The 22,046-nt window shown below is 38.8% G+C and overlaps 1 protein-coding gene across 3 annotated transcripts in view; it reads left to right on the top strand.

Annotated features, from left to right (window-relative positions):
* CPED1 (cadherin like and PC-esterase domain containing 1) overlaps positions 1-22,046 on the top strand; it is a 140,396-nt gene that overhangs the window by 12,100 nt on the left and 106,250 nt on the right. For 2 of the 3 annotated variants that reach the window (XR_007379582.1, XM_048959054.1), the window contains exons 3-5: positions 891-1,077; positions 18,734-18,840; positions 20,670-20,745. Coding sequence is in view for 2 of the 3 variants with exons in the window: in XM_048959054.1 (XP_048815011.1) it covers positions 891-1,077; positions 18,734-18,840; positions 20,670-20,745 (370 nt within the window). In the remaining variant the exon portion in view is untranslated. The remainder of the gene's footprint in view (positions 1-890; positions 1,078-18,733; positions 18,841-20,669; positions 20,746-22,046) is intronic. The other variant, XM_048959060.1, reaches the window with a different exon arrangement.

Genomic DNA, 22,046 nt, shown 5'->3' with positions numbered 1-22,046 from the left:
AAAGCACAGCTGCATATTTTTTGCTGTTCAGAGTACAGTGCTTAGCTGATGTATCAAATCCATAAACTTATTTGCCATCATTTGAGTTAGTGCTGCACTGCGTGCTAACTGGTTTCCTGCTGAGGTGGGGTAAAGCAGCACACTGATGTTCAGTTGATGCTGAGTGACAGCTGTATTCCTGGCCTGAGGGGCAGAGGTGCTGCTATGATGGCATGGAGCACGAGGCATCTGCAGTGTGAGCTGGGCCGGGCTGCACGCAGCCTGTGGGCTGCCAGTTAGACGTGCCTGCTAGCTGGTGAACATACTGCTGAGTGACTTGAACACTACATCTCAGGCACATAAACAACTGGACACATCTTGAATGCTTTTGTTTATATTAAAACATCTGTCTCTTTTTTTCAGTGTGGTCTTCTGTGCAAAAATGGTGGTGCCTTGTTTGTGTAACATTTCCTGTGTCCAGAGATAACTTTAGCTTACTAAAATTAGAATTCATGGAATAACTTCGTTTTTGGAGGAGATAGTTTTGACTACTTTTTGGTTAAAATTCACAAACTTGCCAAGAACTAACAGTGTCCTGAATTAAATCTCTTAAATGTTGGTATGTTTCAATCCCAAAGACAAATACTTTTCACAAAAGAAAATCTCATCCGTTAATGGTGTTTTTACTGCAGAAGAGCAACTAGACTGTTACGTATGTTAGTGACCTGTTTCCCACAAGGAGCATCCTGTTTTTATGCCTCATGTAAGGCAGAAGTTCTTTATTACACCAAAAATACTTCCCAGATTGTCACTGTAATTTGCTACTGTATTTTTGCTAAAAACAACAGCTATGTATTATGCTCCTGAAAGACGCTGTCTTAGAACCACTGTCTTTGCATTGTTTGCTGTAGATCGAAGACACTGTTCTCCAGTACTTTGGAAACCGTATGAGAAGAGCAGTTCTGTATGCACCTCCTGCCCACAGCAAAACTGAGCATCAGCTCTGTCAGCGCATCCTGGCAAAGCATGGATATTCAGTCACAGTCCTTGAAAACAGGAGATTGGTGGAAGACCTGAGACATGGGGGCCCTTACCACAGTAAGAATAAACTTGACTTAGTTAATGAGTTCATTGCTAAATGTTAGCTATTGTTCCAACGTTTTTAAGCAGAGGTAAAGCTTATACGCTATTGGTGTGATTAAGGCCAAGTTCTAACTCTTTACAGCTATGCAGATAATTTTTCACAATTTGATGATTCTTCCATTAGAAACTTCTTCTATAAAAATGCAACAGTGATTCATTATAGTCTCGGGAACCAGGTTAGGTCATTTCAGTTCCTGATGAGTTCTCATATTGACTCCACCAATAACTGTGTTTCACTAGAGGATTTTATTATATGTAACAAATATCTGCAACATTTCCCTCTTTCTCATTTTCTCTCTTAAAGGAAAGTTGCATGCATTAAGGTGTGATTTTACCTGAGGAAATATTTTGATAGTTTTGTAATGTATGCAGTAAGCTTGTTAAAGAACATGATGCATGAGTTCATTTTGAACTTGTACCAGAAGCTGAAGGAAATTCCTGTTAGTTATTTCTTAGTTCCTGTAGAAATTTGATCTGTTGTTAAAAGGCTACTGAAGAAGCTTCATGTCTTGCACAAAGAACTGTGACTTGGTGATGTGGAGTTATATTTTGCCTGATAGAAGAGCTTTGGTCACAAGTTATATATGCTGACTGTGGTTAAGTGATCTTGGACTCTTTAGAGATATGAAGTCAAACTGTGATCTTAATTTGGTATTCTGGAAGTCAATTTTGGAATGGGAAGGCTTTGAAAAACACACACAGGCTGCTATTCTGTTAGTAGTAAAATAGAATCATAGAATAATCCAAGTTGGAAGGGACCCATAAGGATCATGGAGTCCAACCTCTCAAATAATGTAGTTGGTTGTTTCTCATGCTAAAGGGAGTGGCATTTGTATCATTCAGATCTGCAATAAATTCCTGGGGCTACCAGAGAGCTCAGCTTTGCTTTGTGCTTTAGCTGATCTAAATAGTTTAATAGATGAAAAACATAATTATTCAGCATGTTTGAGGCTGCTCAAGATTCCACCATAAATTTCAACTGTCTCCAAGAAACTTTCTTGAAAATGAGATACATATACTTATCTTGGCAGGCTGCATTGGGTACTAATAAATTATCTGTGCCTTGCTCTCTTTTACTGTAATCACTTTCACAGTCACCTTTCATCTACTCCTTGCCTTGTGTACTTTCCATCTTAAAGTGACAAGACACAGTGTGCTTACAGTCTTTTCTAGTGTCAGGCTGCAAAGACAAGGCAGCATCTCTGGGGGCCATTTGTATTTCACCATCTGTGTGAAATATTTTGGTTTCAAATGGCTGAAGAACTGGGCACGCCAAGTTCAGTTAGGCCTTGGAAAAAAAATCACTGTACTAGATTTTGCTACAGTGATCAAATCAGATTCAGGTTCTTCAGTACAGGTTTTTACCCTGTAAACACCACCTCTGCAGAAATGAACTTGATTGTGGACATTTATGTTTTACAGTCTGTCTAGTACCTATAGTTCCAGCAGTGTTTTTCCAGTAATCAAGAAACAGACTAACACAATTTTAATTATTTTCCAAAAAAACACTTTGCAGCTTCCAGAATTTAGATGGATTAAAAAAAAAGTAATTTTTTTCGGATTAAGGTAAAGAGTAAGATGTCACTAATTCCATTTCATGACAACAGAAGCATGCTGTTAAGTTTTCCATTGGTTATGTAAGTGCCTAGCTTTAAAGTCACATTTTAAAAGCAAAAGTAAAAGAACATGTCTGCATACCAAAACAATGATCTTTATTTAGAATGAAACAAGTTCAGCTTGAAGTTATTTTTCTTTGCCAGCAAATGATGGGTTTTACTGTTCTGGATGGGAGAGTGCTTTATAGACCACGTTTTGGAGGATATTTTGAGCTATGTTTTGTCATAACATTTTTCAAATGGGAGCACTATAATTGATTTAAAGTGTATTCCTTGGAGCCTCTATTAAAAAGATAAAGGTAATGGACTGAGAATCAAGGATCACGAATGCTGTGAAAAAAATCTGTTAAATGTCATTCATTTTTACTTGATATTATGTAGCAGCTCTTGTCTGGTGCCTTTGTTTTTGCGCACTTTCAGTGCGGTCTGTCTTACCCATCTATCTCTGAATGTTCAGTTTAATTTCAAAAGGAATTTTTGTTTAGAATGGCAGTGAGCCAAGAGTCTAGCAGAAGTCATATATGGAAAAAAAATTCACCACAAAACATTCCTAACTATTTTGCGCTGGCCCATTATGAGTTTTGGGACCAGTTTGGCTCTTGTTTTGAAACCCAGTGTGACAGCTCTGCACACTGATCTGCCATAGAGATGCCACACACCTGGGCTGCAGCGTTGTTTTGAATTCCTTACTGCCGGGGAGAAATGCTATGAGAATGTTTTTCTTCCTCTACCCCATGACCTGGAAGTCTTGGATGGGGAGCAGAATAAATTCCCCATTATTAAAATGGAAACGGTTAGAGACTACTACTCCATCTGGGCTGCCACAAGTCCATGGGGCTGGACGGGATCCACCTGAGGGTGCTGAGGAAGCTGGCAGAGGTGACAGCCAAGCCACTTTCCATCATCTGTCAGTGTTCCTGGTCAACCAGAGAGGTACCATAAGATTGGAGGCTTGTCAGTGTAACTCTCATCTACAAGAATGGTTGCAGAGAGGATCCAGGGAACATCATCTTGAGGGAGATCACATGGCATGTGCAAGACAACCAGGGGATCAAGCCACCTATGATTGAGTGATCTTCCAGGTGGATGAGGGGAAGGCTGTTGATGTGGTCTACCTGGATTTCAGCAAAGCCTTTGACACTGTCTCCTGCAGTATTCTGGAGGAGCTGGCAGCCCATGGCTTGGACAGGTGCACTCTTTGCTTAAAGAACTGCCTGGATGGCTGGGCCCAGAGAGTGGTGGTGAATGGAGTCAAATCCAGTTGGTGATTGGTCACGAATGGTGTTCCCCAGGGGACGGAATTGGGCCTGTCTTGTTCAGTATCTTTATTGATGACCTGGATGAGGGCACTGAGTGCACCCTAAGTTTGCAGATGATGCCAACTTGGCAGGAAGTGTCAATCTGCCTGGGGGTAGGAAAGCCCTACAAGGGGTCTGGACAGCCTGGATCACTGGGCCAAAGCCAATGGGATGGAGACAAGACCAGGTGACAAGTCATGCATTTTGGCCACAACAATTCCAGGAAACACTACAGGCTAGGACAGAGTGACTGGAAGACTATGTAGAAGATCCAGACATGGGGGTATTGGTCAGTGCTTGGGTGAATATGAACCATCAGTGTGCCCGGGTGGCCTAAGAAGGCCAATGGCATCCTGGCTGGTATCAGAAATAGTGTTGCCAGCCAGAGCAGGGGAGTGATCACCTCTCTGTACTCAGCTCTGGTGAGTCTTCTCCAACCTTGATCACTCCATCTGCAGCACCTGTAATAACTCCTTAACAATACAGGCAGTTCAAATGAGATTGGATAACCACTGATCATAAAGATACCAGGTTGTCTAGGCCATCTATAAATGACACAGCTGCGTGGTTTTTTTTTGCCACTTACGCAGAAGAAGGCATGCTTAGTGTCTTGCTTCTTCCTGAAATGTGACAATACAGGCATAGACTCTGGGACAGGTTCTGTCTTTAACATAGCCTCGGGGGGGGGGGGGGGGGGGGGGGGGGTTGAAACTGGTGTCACACAGCCTCACAGAATTTAGGATCAAAAGAAGGATTAAGAAAGTCCCACATATCTGGGCTTTCTCCTGAGGGTTATTTCCTTCCCTCAACCCAGAACAGAGTTGTTTTGCTTTGTCAGAGGTGAGTGGGATGAACTGTTTTGCTTCAGACACTCTTCAGATATTCTTAAGTCCTCCCTAAGAAAGAAAGGCAAATGCTAGAGAACCTTCAAAATATCTTCCAGAGTCTTCTGCCTTCTCCCTTGTCCTTTCAGCCTAAGAAACCCTCACCTCCGGGGCCACAGCAGACTGAGAGGGTTCGTGAGTCCCGATGACTCTGTGATGGCCTGCTAATATATCCATAGTGTTTTTCCCTAAGAAAAGTTAATTTCAGAATGAAACCACAGGCACCAAAATGCATTTCTGCCTTCCAAAAATAATGTTCTGTAATTGCTGTCTGCTTTCTACGTTTTCCTTGAATTCCATACTTTTCTCACATTACATCTAAGAAATACACTGGAAGAAAGAATTAAATGAACTACTTATATCTTTCTTTTTGAAACTGTCAGCATTTCTGCCCTTTGCTCCATATGCCTGATTCATTTGGCAATGGTGACTCTCCCTTAATAGTCATATGCTTCTTTTCTCAGATCTTCACCTTTACTAATAATTATGCAAAGCCCAGAAAGTTGAAGGCTCTAAAAAACATGTGCAGTTGTACACTACAAATCTGACCAGACAGTTTGAAATTCATTCTGCAGTTACATGGAAAATTCTGTTACAGCTAGCCTTTGGAGCTGGAAAGTTTCTACACAGCCTTAATGGTAGTTGGTTAGTTTGGCCATAGAAAAAAGCAACTGTGCAGCAGGCAAACTGAATGCACTGTAATGTCATATGCTCCCTGCTATCTTTGAATAGTAATTCTAATACTTTGGTGGAAGTTTGTGCATCAGCAGTGGATAACTTTAAAAAAGAATCATAAACCATTTCCATTCTATTGATTTCACATTGTTTCCTATTTTTAGAATACTGTGGTGAACGATTTAAACTTCACTCTGACTTCTAGAAAGACTGTTAGAGTACATATATTGATTTGGTTTTGAGGTTTTTTGTTGCTGTTTTTTTGTTTGATTTATTTTTATTTTTTTATTTATTTGTGATGTATTGTTCCATAAAACAACCCATTTTGGCTTTGGTCAATACTTGCCTCCTGGCTTAATAAATATTGATTTTTTTTTTCAACTGAAACCAATACCGTGATATTTCATGTCTGTCATATTCATTTGCCTGAAATTGTTCAGTGGAAATCATATACTGTAAGTATCTTTAAATTTTAATATATTGCAAAGAATATTAGATCTGAAGTTATTTCCCCTGTCTTAACTTTATCAGTATGATTGCACTGAACTCTCTTCTGTTTTCTGCCATTTTAACAGCACGCTGTAATTCATACAGCTTGGCTGTGTAGAGTAATCCTAAGTTCCAGCAATTGACTTTGAGATTATCTGAATTTTTGCAGCTGTGGGAGCAGTGCTTGGGTGGAGCTGCTCAGGAAGGGATGAGTGAGGCAACAGATCACAGTGAGCAAATCCAAGGGAATCTCGGCTCTTCTCTCCATGCACTAGGCTCTGAAGATCTGTGTGGCATTTAAGGTGGCATCCCATACCATTACTTAGATATTTCAGCAAGGAGAGTATAATCCCTCATTGCTAAAGCATCCTGAATACATTCAAATATGACATATTCTGCTGTAAAATGCTGATTTAAAGACTGACGAACAGACATTGTTTATGCTTCCATTCTCAGCTCTACATGGAGTGTCTGCTGCTTCCCTGCACTCAGTGGCTGCTGCCTGAGAAGCTGCTGTTAGGGGAATATCAGGAGGCACAAGCCTCCAGGAGCAAGCACAGGTGCTCAGCAGATGGAGAATGATGATAGCTGCGGGTTTCTGGCCCTCTCTGGGTGCTGTTTGACAGTAGAAGCAATTGGGGACAGAGGAAGGAAAATTCTGCCTCTATGAAAAAGCATCCTTCCAAATCATACTTTGTCATTTCTTTTTTATTCTGATTTATTGGGTGGCTTTTGGAAAAAAACTGCTGTTTAAAGAAAATCTCTGCAGGAAGTTAATGTCTATGTCTGCCCACTTCTATTTACGTTAGGCCTCAGAAGTGGAGAAACGTGACCACATGGATCTTAAGAGATGAAGAAACAAGGGTAAAAACCATATAAGTCACTGTCAAAAACAGGATGAAAATACACGGCTCTTGCTTCATATATTTATGTTATTCTCTTAATGTATTGTATCATCTCTAGTTCTCACTTTTGTACAGAGGCTTAATTGCTGACATCTGGCCAGCAGCAAGGTGGGAACTTACAGAAGTGCTACTTCATAAGTGCACCCAGTAATATTGTCATTAGTGCTGCTAATTAGTCTAGAGAATTAAGTACAGCCATAAGTTTCAGAGGCCCCTAAGGCCATGTCTGGTGACTGTCAGACATTCAGTTCTTATTTTTCAGGACATTCTATATCAGCAAAAGTAGTGAGAATTAGAGGACAGACTGGAGACAGGAGGAAAGAGCAAAAGTGCTCTTTCTTAAATAAATGTGAGGACTGAGATGACTTGGGGAATGTATTTGTTAACATAAAACATAGAAAATGGTTACCGCCAGGGAAAGAAGAGTAGTCTGTACTTTGTGTCCTAGTAAATAGGTCTTGATGCAAAAAATAGTTTCAATATTAAGAGATGCTGAGGTGTAAAACTAGTAATCATATGCATTACCTGGATTTGTGGGGCATCCCTTGTAAGAGGCCATTAGAAAAAAAAAAACAAAAACAAAAACAAAGTAAGGACATTTTATTGGCTCTACTGTATTCCACTGTGGGGGAATGATGTGGACTCACAGATCTCCTGAAATTTATTGGCTAGTCAGAAGGAAATGAGGCAAGTAAGGAACTGAACAGGGAAACAGCTATTTCTAAAGCAGATGGAGAGACTCCATGTACAAATCACCTGTAGGTCAGGGCTTTAAGTGAGGCCCCAGCAGTACGTAGTTTGCAACATCTTCTGCATCTTCTTAAAATACAAAACCTTCTCAAAAAGAAAAAAAAGAAAAAAAAAAATCTATGAAGAAGAATGTTCGTGACAGGAGTAGGGAAAGGGGAAGGACCACAAAATCAGAGATGCATTGAGTACAGACAGCTGAAGTTGAAGAAGGTAGAAAGTAAACTATATGATCTGAAATTAAATGATTTTTATGAACTGGTATGAATTCCTATGAGAGCTAAATTTCTTCCTTAAGTAAGAGGTTATGTATGGAGTTTGGGATGTATTGACAGGAATATGTAGCATTATTTCTAACTTCTTTTTAGCTTTTTATTTTTAATTATTTGGAGGATAGTCAGGAAGAGATCGGTTTTGCTCAGACAAGGACTACAGCCTCAGACAAGTTTCCATGAAATCCAACTAACTTCAGCAAACAATTATAAAGAGCAAAGGCCTCAAGGAAAATTGCTGGTGTGTTCTGTAAACATCTGGTTGCCATTTTCAATTACAAAGACCAACCCACTGAAGGAAGCAGTTTAGTTTTTTTGGAACAGAAATGAGACACTGGGGTTTTTGTTCTTTTTCATAGTGGAGAGTAAAGGAAATGTCAGGAATAGAGAGGTCACTAGATGCTCAGCTTTTATAAATACAAAAGTCTCTGAGAAAATTAAAGTAAATTGAAATCAGGTTCTGCAAGTGTAAACAACCCTGTGGAGTTGAGGTTAAGTAAGCAGGGCTGGAGATCTGAGTATGCCAGCAAAAGCACAAGATCATTCTATCTCAAATAAGTAATTTGAAATGTTGTCTAAAATAATAATGCTGAGGCGAGACGCAGAATTATATTGTGGGTTACAACACAAATGCACACATATATATAAGAGTAGCAGATATAACTTTTTAACCAAAAATCATTTTGGTTAACTCTCGATAAAAAGTATATTGCTGACAGAATGCAAAGCTGGTCTGTTTCTTAATGCAAAATATATGTTATGTGAGTCACATGAAAGGTTTTGGCAAGTAATACATAAATTTCAGAAGCATTCTTTTTGTATGTTGTTAAGCAAGGAATTTCTTAAACAAGCTAAATTCTTAGGAATGTTGTGATCCTCAGAGCATGCTCTATTACAAGCATATTTAATGCTTGTTAAATTTCTTCTGCTTTCATCAAATGTTAGTTCATATAGGTTCAGGGAAAAAATGTATACCAGAACCATACTCTGTTGTGGTCACATTTTAACTTTGCATTTTTCAATTATGCCTGGCTATTTGCCAAGGGGTTGAAAGCGGATGCCACAGGCATCCTTGGTTGCAATACAAAACAGATCAGTTTCTGGCATACCCAAGTAAATGCCTCTCTATAATGTGATGCTGTGGTTTCTTGTTAGACGATGTAAGTGCACTGTATATTTTTGTGAACAATGTGTATCCTCCTTCTTAATTACTAGCAGAACGTATCTGTGTTTTCTAGCAGAAGAGCAAACAGTTTCTTTGCACCACTAAAACAAACCCGCTGCAGATTTGTACCAAAAACCCCATTTCAAATGCCCTCTTTTCCTTGAGGAAGACAAATTCTTTATTTGTCCATAACAAAAGTGTAAGGACATTGAACTTTGTAAAGTTATAAACAAAAGATGGTATTTAGCCATAAAGTAACTAAACATGCCTTTCTTTGAATGTTTTTTTTTAGTCATGTAAACAGAACATACAGTCCAATGCAGAGTGGTATTCATTAGGCTGACTTAGAATTTACAATAATTAAAATATTGCACGGTGATTACACAGTGAGCTAAAATTAAAACTTTCCTGGAATAAATTATGTCATGTTAATAGAATCTGAAAAACACCAGTGTCTGAGCAGATAAACACGTTGGCCAAGGGAAAGCAGCAATGTGCAGGTCCACTGAAATAAAAGAAATATGAGGTGAAGGTATACAAGACTTATAATATGTGAGTAATATGCAAATCCTTTTAGACAGTTCCAGGCAGTGTTTCTTAAATGTAGTCTACAGGAGAAGAAGGTAACAACAGATAATTGTTTATTCAAGTATTTTTAAAATGCTTCCCTCATTCAAATTATGGAATGAATCCTGGCTCTGATAGGGTTCAAGCAGAGACTAGTTTATAAATATGTGTATCTATTCTCAAATGTCATATGATTGTCCACTAAAGTAGAGCCGGGACGATGACAGTCAGTCCTGCCAGAAGCCTGTCCCCAGAGCAGTCTGTCTAAGGGACTGTTGCATTAGTGTTGCCCAGCATTCTGGCTGCTGGAAGCTGTGCACCCTTTCTGAGACATTTGCTGGCTCTGAGCCCTGGTCAGCTGTGAGAAGTATGGTGTCTGCCACCACTGTGCTCCCATTTTAGGTAGAGGCACTCATATACTTCTGAAATAAAACAAATATATTTTTTAATTTTTATTTTTTATGTTATTTTCCATGATGTTGGTTCAGATAGCAAAGAGCTTTTACACTGTGTGGGCCTTCATTGTGATCTGCCACCAACCTACTACATTCCTACATACAGATTCCAACCTTCTTCAGCTGCATCCAATTTCAGTTGACAGTTCTTTTGACTGCTGCATCTCCCAAATGCTCCAGACATTACAAGTGCTACCCACAGGTTGGGTTACCTTTCTGAAAAGGTAACATACTGTATTGTTGATGCAGTGGCTTATTTTTAGTAAAATTGGAACCTTCCCTTCATGAAGGAAATGATAATTCTACCATTTTGATGTTCACTATACTCTGTCAAAGCTGATTCTCATTCGGATATTGAATACTCCTTTACTCAGCCCCTGAAGCTGTCTGTTTGGATGCAGTCCTGCTTTGCACAGATGTTGCAGTGGAAGGAAGCTTCTCTGACCTATTCAGAAACCAAAACTACCCACCGACACCTCCTCTTTGATTAGAAAGGAACTAATTATCACTATTTTATATCATTTGTGGCGGACTTGTTTCCTTATAACATGATGCCCATTTTTGACAGTGGAGGGAAAAAATATGGAGGGGGCTTGGATTAAAGAGAAGCAAAGGAATAGAGTTTGAAATAAGGATGAGCAACCTTAACTGGCAGGAAGATTAAAAAATGGGTGTTTCCTCAGTGGTGCTTCACTAAGCAAAATATATTCAGAATTTGACAGAGGGAAGGATGGAAGAGCTCATTGCTATGCATTTTGGAAAGTGACTCAAGGCAGAAAGTGTTTCTGTAACAAGCTCATTGTTGTAATGACTTTCTTTCTGACTTTTGCGATAATGCTATCCAAAATAAATATTCAGCTATAAGAAGGAGTTCCAGTTTTAACTAACAGCAACTACTCAAATGTATTTGAACATCAAATACTTTCTCATGCACTGTATAAGTGCAAGATAAATCTGGCATTACCACAGTTATTTTACATCTGACAGTAGGGCTACAGACTTATTAAATATGTCTTTTTTAAGACTTTTCATATAAAATGATAAAATGAGTCTAAACCATTTTTTTAATTTGGAATAAAACCACTGCTACAAGTTTGTTTGTTTGTTTTTTGTTGTTTTTGTTTTTTAAGAGGAGAGAAAATAAAAAACCTATTGACATACCTTAGTATTTTGTTGAACAGGTAAACAAAAAAATAAGAACAAGATCTAGCTATTATCTACCTGAATGGAGCTTAGGCATTTAAAAATATATTCTCCACCTGGCTTCAGCATCTCTCCCACTCTTTCTCACTCCCTCTCTCTCTCTCAATAGATAAATAAATAAATAAATAAATAAATAAATAAATATCTTCAGCTTACAAAACTTTAGTGACACTAATTTACACTGGCAGCTTTTTCTTTCTTGTTTTTTAAGTCAGTCTTAAACAAAAAGTAATGGAGGTAATGTTTTCAAAGAGTAAGCTGAAGACAAGGACTTTCAATATTCAGAATCCAGCACATGTTAAGCCCGTTTTCACTTGGAGTGAAGTGTTGCAGCCTTAGAAAAAGTTTAGAAAACCTTTGGAGAAAGCACTAAAAATAGAAAGAAAAAAGTACTCCAGAATGTACTAGTATCGAATGTAACTGTAGGTCAATTTGTGATGGGATGATGTGTGAAATAGGAGAAAGCAGTTTTCCTTCTCTACCAGTATCCATGGCATGTCTCATGTCCCATATGTTACAGTACACTTTTTCTGCCAATCTGACTTGGAAGGGTTCCTGTTGACCTTCAAAAGTGAGAGGTCTGATGCTACATTTCTTTAAAATGTCTGGAGAGAAAATTTTAACCTCTGTTTTAGAATTAATGTTCCATGGATGCCTGGCATGGTAGTTATGATGACGTGTATCATCTACTTTCACTACCACATGGCATGCAAGGTGAGTGGAATTGGCAGCAGCATGGGGTGCTGCAGAGAAAAAGTATCTTTGTTGGAAGTCACGCTTGTATTAGCCATGGCTTAATTATCCTATCACTGTTTTTTCTCTGGTTTTATTTAACTCATAAATAAAATGGGTCAGTTCCCTAGTCCTCAGGGCAAGTGATGCAATATGGCTCATGTCCATGTCTCTAAACTCTTTGTTCTCTAACTGAGGGTGGTCTGATCTCCTCTGGGTTTCAGGAAATGTCCCTGACTTGTGCTGTCTCCTAAACTACGCCTGGGGCTCTGCATGGCCACCAAGCAAGAAGAAAACAAACACAGCAGATGACTGTGGGACAGTGGTTGAGACTGCAGCCTATTACTGCTTAGTTTAGCCATTCTCTATTCCCTAGTTTCTCTTTCATGGCTGTTTCCTGCCTCTTGAGTATTAAGGAATATGACTCATTAATGAATATTGTTCTGGGATACCCAAGTGGTGTAAATGCAGTCATCAAGGACTGCCATTCAGACTTTAAATGTGTCTTTGTTTCTTGAAGAGGTGATCAAACACCACCTTGCTCAGTGCTCACACACACAGGCAGAGCTCATACACTCAGTCACACAGCTGCAATCACTCAGATGCTGCCACCACAGACATGGGGCTCTGGTACCCCTGCAGCTGCTGTACGCAGCGTCCCAAGCACTCGTGATACATCCTTCCACTTCATGACTGTGTGCTGCTTTTTCATATGACTTCGCTTCAGGGTGTGCAGAACAGCGATACCAAGTTCTTTCCTGGATGTAGTCCCAATAATTGTTTGTTAAAGTAGCTTGGATCAAGTAGGAGTGAATGTTTTCCAAAGGGAATTGTGTCAGACAGCTTTTTTTCCTTGGCACAGAGCAGAACGGAGTTCTTTTCTGTCCTCTAAGTCTTGAAGAGCAAACCTCCACGCAAGCAGCGTGGTTTCCTCCCTTTTCTGCACAGCATGGAATTCTCTCCCTCAAGGCATGCATCTTTCCCTCCATCCAACCTTCCTTCCCTTGCAGCTCCAAGCAGCACGGATCTCAGCTTTCCTCCTGAAGTGGAACAGAGCCTGACTTTCCCACCAGCATAGAGCAGAGCAGCTTTCCATTGGTGCCTTTTATCAGTTAGTTTTCAGTCCCACTGTGCTTCTTGTGTGAGTGAGATACATATTTAGCAGCTTTAGTAACATACCTGATCTGTTAAAATACATAAAAAGTAAGAATACCAGTATTTGGGAGCAACTAGGACTGTAATGTTAGCTTGCATACATAGAGAGCATATTGTACTGGCTAACTAAATGCCCTTGTTTTTACTGCGGCTCTGCAAAAAAAGTACCCATGTTTGGAGGCTGTACCAGAGTCATCTGAATATTCATCCAAAGCACAATGTGTAGGCACAGAAGTGGAATAACAGGCTTGAGTATTTGAAGGACCTCGGTGTGTTTGCCAGTGGGCCAGACTTACACATATCCCTTCTGTTTGCTATTGAACTTTACTGTAGCTCATAAAGTATTTTGATAGCATATTTTCACAGCCTGAGTTCAGATTATGCCATGATAAAAAATATTGGTCATAAGAGTTACAATCTGGAACAGAGCTCAGCAGAGAATTACTCTTAGCCTGACAGTGCTCCTCCCAATAAACTAAGAACTATCTAATGCATCTAATGCACTACAATATTTCTCATCCCAACGCAGACTAGTACAACTATTGAATGTACTTTAGTTGCTTTTATTTCCAGTATTCCTTTCATTGTCTGGTTGCATATAAAAAAAAAAAGTAAAAGTGAATATAGCTTAATAATGCTGCAACTGATGTCTTCTGATGCCTTCTGATGTCTTGCAGACAAACAATTATCTATAGATTGCAAAACACAGCTTTAAGAAGTCTGAAAATACCTTCATGGTTGTCACTTGTGGCTGTGGCAACTACTTACAGTAGTTATAATGACCCAGAGTGTTGATTGAAGAGAGAACTGTAAATCTATTACTTGAATGAAAGTGAAATTAATGGAGAAGGGATTGTCCCATCTCTGCTCTGTTCTTTTGTTTATGTCTGCAACTGAAATTTTTGCTTCTTCTAAAGACAATCCTCTGCCTTGTACTAGCAGTATCCCAGTGAGGTAACTAATTACCTCATAACTCCAGAAGGTAAATGGTTAAGTTTGTGAGTAAACCCAGAGCAGTCTTAGAGTTTTGTTCCAGGTAGAAAAAGGAAGATATCTGCCTGAATTAGAGAAGAGTTCTTCCAGAAGAAACTTGTAACTCTTGCATTGTCACACTCATTTATTTTTGTACTTTTATAATTTCTGCTACGGATTGACAGGAAAAGTAGGTTTTCTGCCTAGACCTTGCTGATGAAAGAAACAGTGAAAAAATAACGTTTTAATTTTTTAGGTGAGAATAGAAGCTCCAGGTCTCCTGATTTGAACTTAAATCTATCATCTCTCTGCAGTATTTGCAGAGGAAACACAGAACATGCAAGCATCACTCTCTGCTCATGGATGATGCCGCTTGTTAGGACTTCAGATGGACTTCACTCCCTAAATGTTGATCGCATTTGTGACTTTACATTAATTAATTTCATGGGGCAGTATTTCTTACTAAACACTTAAGGGACAGATGAGCTGTCCTGAGAATTCAACTGATTCCACTTGCTTCTCACCAGTCTCTCCTCCACAAAGAATTCTTCCTTTGGTATTTTAGGTTATCTTAGCTGTGGGGTCACTAAGCCAAGGTAAAACCCTAATGTTCTCCAGAGAGTGAATAGCCGCTGCCCCCTGGAATCCTCCAGGCTCTACCTGGCATCCATACAGCACCAATAGAGAATATTTTGTGGATGAATTGGCTGTGTCCAACAATCTCAGCCTCATGCATAGAGTGTTGTTACGTTTGGGTTTTTTTCCCACACTTCTAATAGTTCACTGTCATTAATATTCCACGGAATCACAGAATCACAGAATCACAGAATGGCCAGGGTTGGAAGGGACCTCAAGGATCATGAATCTCCAACCCCCCCACCACATGCAGGGCCACTTCCCCATTTAATAATAGACTGGGCTAGTATTCCAATATAAGAAGTTAAACAGGTGGTTGCTGGACTGGACTGTGGAAGAGTACAGTCAATCTCAGCAAGAGCATGAAGCATACAGTATGAAACAGTGAGAGGTTTACACATGGACAGATAAACAGCTGAACAACTCAGGAAACAACAGAAACTTCACCATCTTTCATTTATCAGAGTGACTGTTCTTCACTGTGGTAGTGAGTTCAAATTACCTCATGACTATCAAGAGAAGCATTAAAAGAGAAATGTAAATAACTCAGGGTGTGAATAATGATAGGACAAGGGGAATGGTTTTAAACTAAGACAAGGGAGGTTTAGGTTGGATATTAGGAGGAAGTTTGTCACTCATAGAGTGGTGATGCACTGGAACAGGTTGCCCGAGGAGGCTGTGGATGCCCCATCCCTGGAGGTATTCAAGGCCAGGCTGGATGTGGCTCTGGGCAGCCTGGTCGAGTGGTTGGCGACCCTGCACACAGCAGGGGGGTTGAAACTGGATGATCATTGTGGTTCTTTTCAACCCAGGCCATTCTATGATTCTATGATTTTTGGGGAAGGATAAGACATTCTTTTAGGGTAAGTCCTGTACATAGAATAGTGATACTGAAAACTTTCAAAAGGCCAGATTAATAAAGAGGAAGCATTCAGTCCCACAAGTGGCATCCTAATCTTTGCACAAGTGAGACAGTCGAACTGTTGTATCCAGAAATAGGCTTTAAAGGATGTTTTCCTCTGGAGAGTTCTCAGTGAAGCTCAGATCATCAGAAATGTGGAATTCCCACCTCCCTCAGACCTCCCCACAGCTTGCCCTGTGAGGTGCTGGGATGCGTAAAATCAAGCCTGGTGCCCAGAGCACAGCAAGTAGGCTATCATTCTGTCTTCACACTTCTGCTAGCTTGTTCCTGGCAGTGTTCAAGGCCAGGTTAGATGGGGCCCTGGACAGCCTGGCCTAGCACTAGATAAGGAGGTTGGTGGCCCTGTCTGTGGTGGGGGGGTTGGAGCTTCATGATCCTTGAGGTCCCTTCCAACCCAAACCATTCTTTGATTCTATGATTCCGCTCTATACTCTACTAGCAAACTTTTGGCCCCCTGTAAACTGATTATACTGCAGGGCTGAAGCCTGCTTTGTAAGACAATTTGCTCTGTCATGTTTTAAGCCAGATATATACACAAGCAGCTACTTCCATAAGTGAATGCTTTCTCACCAAACTCAGTTCAGTCTGTGCTCCCTGACCCTGCAATAGTATTATATATTATATATATTAATATATATTTAAATATATTAATAATTAATATATATTAATAATATATAATATATATATATTTATAGTTGAATCATATGCAGTTTATGGTTCTGGCTCTTTTCTGCAGTAGGGCCCTCTTACCATTTGTATCTGTCCATCTGATTTCTCATTTCAAATTATAGCACTTTGTGTTGAATTTCCTCTGGTTGAATCAGACCATTTATCAACATCATTTTGAATTCTTATCATGTCCTCCAAAGTGGTTATTCTTCCTCTAAACCTGGTGCCAGTTGCTGTTTGTAAATACATTTGCAGTTCCATCATTCAGTTTGTTAATGAAAAAAATTGAACAGAATCGAGTATACAGTGGCGTATTTTTAAGGTTCTGAGGAAAATAAAAATCCACTGTGACAATGTAGAGTTCATTTTTTCAAGCAGTTATGCAGTTATAGTTATCTTATGTAGAAATAGTGCCAAAAGACTTATTGAAGTAATTGTTTCATTGCTTTTCCTCTTTGTTCTCTAAATCAGTTACTTTGTCAGAAGAAATTAAAGTAGTGATACATGATGAATTCTTGACAAACAAATGTTGGCTGCTTCTTGTTGGCACACTGGGATCTTTTGCCTAAGCCATTAGGTGTTACTGCAATATTAATAATGCTAGCACTTTTTTCTTTAGAATAGTTTGATAACTGTCAAATTTATAGAATAGATGATAATTTTCTAGTAAAAATTAGACTGTGTGAGGCAATTTCTAAGTTCTTTTCATGAAGATCCTGTTTCAGAAGGAGCTGTTGTGACCAACTTCCTTCTCATTTTTGTTTTCCAAGAACATATTTCATGCGCAAATCATTAGAAATGTAGTGATACGTTTAAATAGAAGTCCAAGTGCTCTGTCAGCCTGAATCTGGGAGACAGCACAAGGTGTACACTGTTTTTCTAATAGGAAGTCTCCTGCCTTCTAAAAATAGGCATGTTTTAGTTCTGATTGTTCTGTACTGAAGCAACTGGCTAGATGTCTAATTATTCTAAATATAAAACACAAATAGTGGCAGGCATTCAACCTGTCCTGAAAAATCGTTCCTAGCAGCTATGTGTTCCACGTCTTGGGCACTAGTTCAGAAGTAAGCTGGGTCAGAGGGCCTTTTTCCTTCTGTTTTCTTCGGTGCATTTATATTGATCACTCTGCTGTGTCCTAAAGGGCAAATGATATACAGTGCAGCGTATCCTTCGGAGTCAGGGATCAAATTCATCCCTGGCCAGGATGTGCAACTATAAACGCAGGAAGGAAATGAACTACTTCTGAGAAATGAAGTTGCCTCCAGCACCCTTTCAATTCACACACAATTAGACGTTGTATTTGTGTATAATTATAATGATTTATTCAAAGATGTTTATTAGTCAAAGGCACAATGTCTAGCTTATCTGATAATTACACAGCTGATTAAGTCCATCAATTAGGTTGTTAACGTTGTCAATCTTTTGCATTGAAGTATTAACTTGTGTGGCTTTTCAATGTTTTATTTGTGATCTATGCCATTTTTTGTCAAACTTCAGTTTTTTGAATGTTTCTTTCATGAAAGAGCATGTGGTGATTCTGCTGTGCCTAAATTTGCTTACATGCCTTAATAATTTTTATACTATAGCACTGGCTCTTGTAAAGTGAATTTGAAGAAAAAAAGCTACACCAGCTTTTCTGCACTGCACCATACACTGATGTATGGACAGACTCCAAGACCTATTTATTTCTAATCTATAATTTCTATAATTTTCCTCATGTGCACCAGATTCTTAACAATCTATTATCTAATATTTAGGAAGCTGCCACACCAATATTCTGAGTGGGAATTGCTGCAATTTACAATAGCATGACCAGTAAAATGTACTGTAAAATTTTTCTCCCAATAGTGAAAGACCACAGAAGATTATAACACACATTATGTGTTATAAATGTACATGCTGAGAAGTTCAGAAAAGAGATCAAAGCAACACCAAGTTATTGAACTTCTTAATTTCTGAATGCTAAACAGATGATTTATGTCAGCTCAGGTCAAACACCAGGGGACTGGACATCAGTAGGCATCATGAACTGTCTCAGATGTAACTGGAGGTGCCAGCTGTGAAATACCTAAATATAGATCCAAAGCTTGGTAGTTAAATGTCATTTTCCCCTCTGCCACATGTAGCTGTTCATGTACTCAGCACTCCAACCATTTGCTCTTCCTCAGGATTCTGCTCAAAGTACTTTAGTTCTAATAGGAGTTGCATGATGTTTTCTTTCTCAGTATGGTTCTTTTCATTCCCAATAGGTAGCATAAGCCCTTGGGATCTTCTGATCTGCTTATCTTCCACAAAAGGTGATGATACTAGCTGCATTCAGAGAGATGACTTGAATCAACTGGAGTTATTCCAGAAGGTATGAGATTATGGTATTCTCTGTGGGAGTGAGGGCACATGGGTAGCCCAGTTTTTCAGCACCCACTCACGAAAAGAAATGTATCTGATTCCCCTTTTACACTGCAGCAGAATGATTAAACTGATATAAAACAATTTTTTCAAGTTTCCTCTCTATTGAAAAATACTTTTCACATATCAGCATTTCATTTTATGTCATGTCCAGAGATCAAAAGCGATTTTCTGTTTATACATAATGCGATATTTGGATGTAGGGATTTCAATATAAATGGAATTAAAGCTGTTTAGTGCCAAGTTTTGCTCTTCTCTTCTTTATTTTGAACTTCTGCATTTTTGGCCACCTCAGTGTGAGGGTCTGGCAGCAAAAGCATCTACAGAAGTTACAGGAAATTTAAACAAGTACTCCATTAGAAAAATAAAATTTAGGAATGAGGAGAAACATCTAGCAAATGTAGGCAATATTTTAGAATAATAAAACAAGCAGGAGATAAAGCTGGACTAGTTTAGGCTTCACTGTTTGTGTCACTCCTGAGTTTTATCTAATGCAATTACTGCTTGTAAACACAATTCAGGCACCTCTCCAAACTGTGACTGCACCTACAATGTGTGAGCTGAACCAGTGTCACCCTCCAAAGCCTTCGTGGGAGTTCTTTGCTCTGACACAGAAGTCTGCTTACTCATAGTGCAAAGCATCAGTGATGATAAGATTAATTTATTTGCTTGTTTGTCTGCTTGCTTGATTGTTTTTTTTTTTTAATTTGATCATGTTGTGGGTACAATTTAGATTGATTAGATAGGTAAATGCCTGGCCTATTGGTGAAATATATAAGTGACAAACTGAGGATATTGTTTGAAAAATGGTGACCAAGTTGTAGACACATTTTGTCTTATGATTCAAGTGAAATAGCACAGATAGTGGTGAGACTCTGATCTGAGAGACTGGGAGAAAAAGAGCTACTTTTGGAAAGCATTTATTTTGGGTATTAAGTACGTGCTGGGAACACTTCTGTGTGTTTGCTGAAGACAGGATGCCTTATCTCACTGTATCCAAAATGTAATTTTTATAGCAGTTCCAGTTTGCTAGAAATACAGATGCTATGATTTCAGATCTCAGATCGTAAAACCTCTCGGGCTTCTCCAAAGTGCTTTTTACTCATTCAATGCAATACTACCGTATCTGATCCTTATATAACAATCCTCGCAACACTCTGCCATGTCCAGAAGTTTTGCACATGGATAACTGAGGTATAAGGTGATCAAAGGCATTGTCAAAGTTCCAAAAGGAAGACTGCAGCACAGCAGGGACTTAAACCAGATGGCCTGTGTTTCTGGATAACATTAAATTTTGGACTAACACTGGCTCACTGCTGACATGTCCATATGACAGCCCAACACAGTTTCTTGTTGCAGAGACTGGATGTGCTTTTGTTATGTTAGCTTACCACAGTGCCCAAACACAGAAATTCTAGAGGCGTAAAAGGTTTCTGTGCACTGAAAAGGCAGGCAAGGAAGGGGTGAGAGCTCAGCAACCAGACATAAGAATCATAAGTCTGAAATGTTATCGCTTTATGGCCATGGAGTAAAAGCCCATGTTTGAAATTTGTTATTCCATGTTGCAGAGGTGGCAAAATTGTAACACTAATGGGAGTTTTGTGCATGAAGCATTCCTGATAAATTAATCAGAAAGCCATTGAGGGATCGAGCAAAAAGAAAAAAAAAGAAAAAAAAGAAAAAAAAGAAAAAAAAAAGAAAAAAAAGAAAAAAAAAGAAAAAAGGGCTGTTTAGCTGTTTTCTGAATGAAATAATTAAAGCTTCTCCTTTCATGTACAGGTAAACCTACTTCCAGAAATTCAGTATTTCCTTTGCAGTAAAGAAGGATTGTGCCAGATAACAAAAGCCTTTTCAGGTAACTTAATTTCCTCTAATATATGTATATGGTGAAGATCACTTACTAGTCATCATAGGAAGTCTCTGAAATGAGACCATTATAATTCCTTTGTATTTTTAGTCAGTAATGCATAGAAGAAGAAAAAAATAAAAAGAATAAAATCAATGAAAATGTTACAAGAATGGTAATCAGTTTCTGACAGCACTTAAATACAGACTGTAGTTGGGCAGTATCTTTTCAGTTAAAAACATTGCACTGTTTGACCACTACATACTGCAGGAATAATTTGGCTATAAGTAACTTATTTTTGGACTATTCTATGTTAATATGGTGTATTGGTGTATTGGTGTTTAGACTTCAAAGCTCTGGGTTCAATATGGTATGTTTCTTCAGCTTTATAAAAATGTTGTGGCATGGAGAAAGAGTGGGAGTTGGAGTTTGGTTGCAGTCCAGACATAGTTTACTGATAAAAAGCCTTTGTATATTAAGAGCATCGACCAGAAATGTGTGGAGATCATGGGACAGTTGCCAGAGAATTCTAATTTACTATGGGTGAAATTCAGTTCCAAATAGAAACTGACAAAACTGTTGTGCACCATATTAAGTCTATTTAAATTTTGGAGGGGCACATTCTGTTCTCAGTTAGATCACTAAATATCCAGCATGAATGCTATTTTGGATTTTATGATCTATCTTCACTATATAAACTTTACTTGAAAGATTTTTTTTATTTATTTGTTTGTGTTTTTTTTTTTTTTAATCTAGCAACAACCAACACTACATTTATCCCATTGGTATTTATCTTTGTTTGTCAGAGACATACATGAGATTTGTAGGTCTAATTTCCTTGCCTCGCCTTGCCTTGCATTTTTGTCCTTTTATATATATCCTAGACTTACTGCAAAGATACACCACACATCACTGAACCATTTAGAAATTAGGTGTCTTCTGCTCCATTATTCTAGTTTTCCCCTTAAGCCAGTGGAGAGAGAGGGGCACCTTCAAAGACTGCTCCATTTTATCTTAAACTCTATCCTTGAAGTAGATTGGTTAAATTACACCCTGGGTGCACGTATCACCAATTACCTCTCACAACTCACTGTAAACGGAGCCTAGACAAACAGCCTAGATTAAATGCCTGACTTTTGGTTGCCTGACTAAACTTAGGGTAGATAGTTCCTAATCTAACAACATGTATTTCCCTTTTAATTTTTACTGTTTCATTTAAAGATTGATGAATATTTAAAACCTGTGTGACGAGTTCTCCTTAAAAAACTGTACGCGAAGTATCCCTTTAAGTCAGACATTTGCTAACTTTC

Source organism: Lagopus muta, chromosome 1 (genome assembly GCF_023343835.1).
Source record: "Lagopus muta isolate bLagMut1 chromosome 1, bLagMut1 primary, whole genome shotgun sequence".
NCBI classification, from domain to species: Eukaryota; Metazoa; Chordata; class Aves; order Galliformes; family Phasianidae; genus Lagopus; species Lagopus muta.
This window is presented reverse-complemented; position numbering and strand designations above follow the sequence as displayed.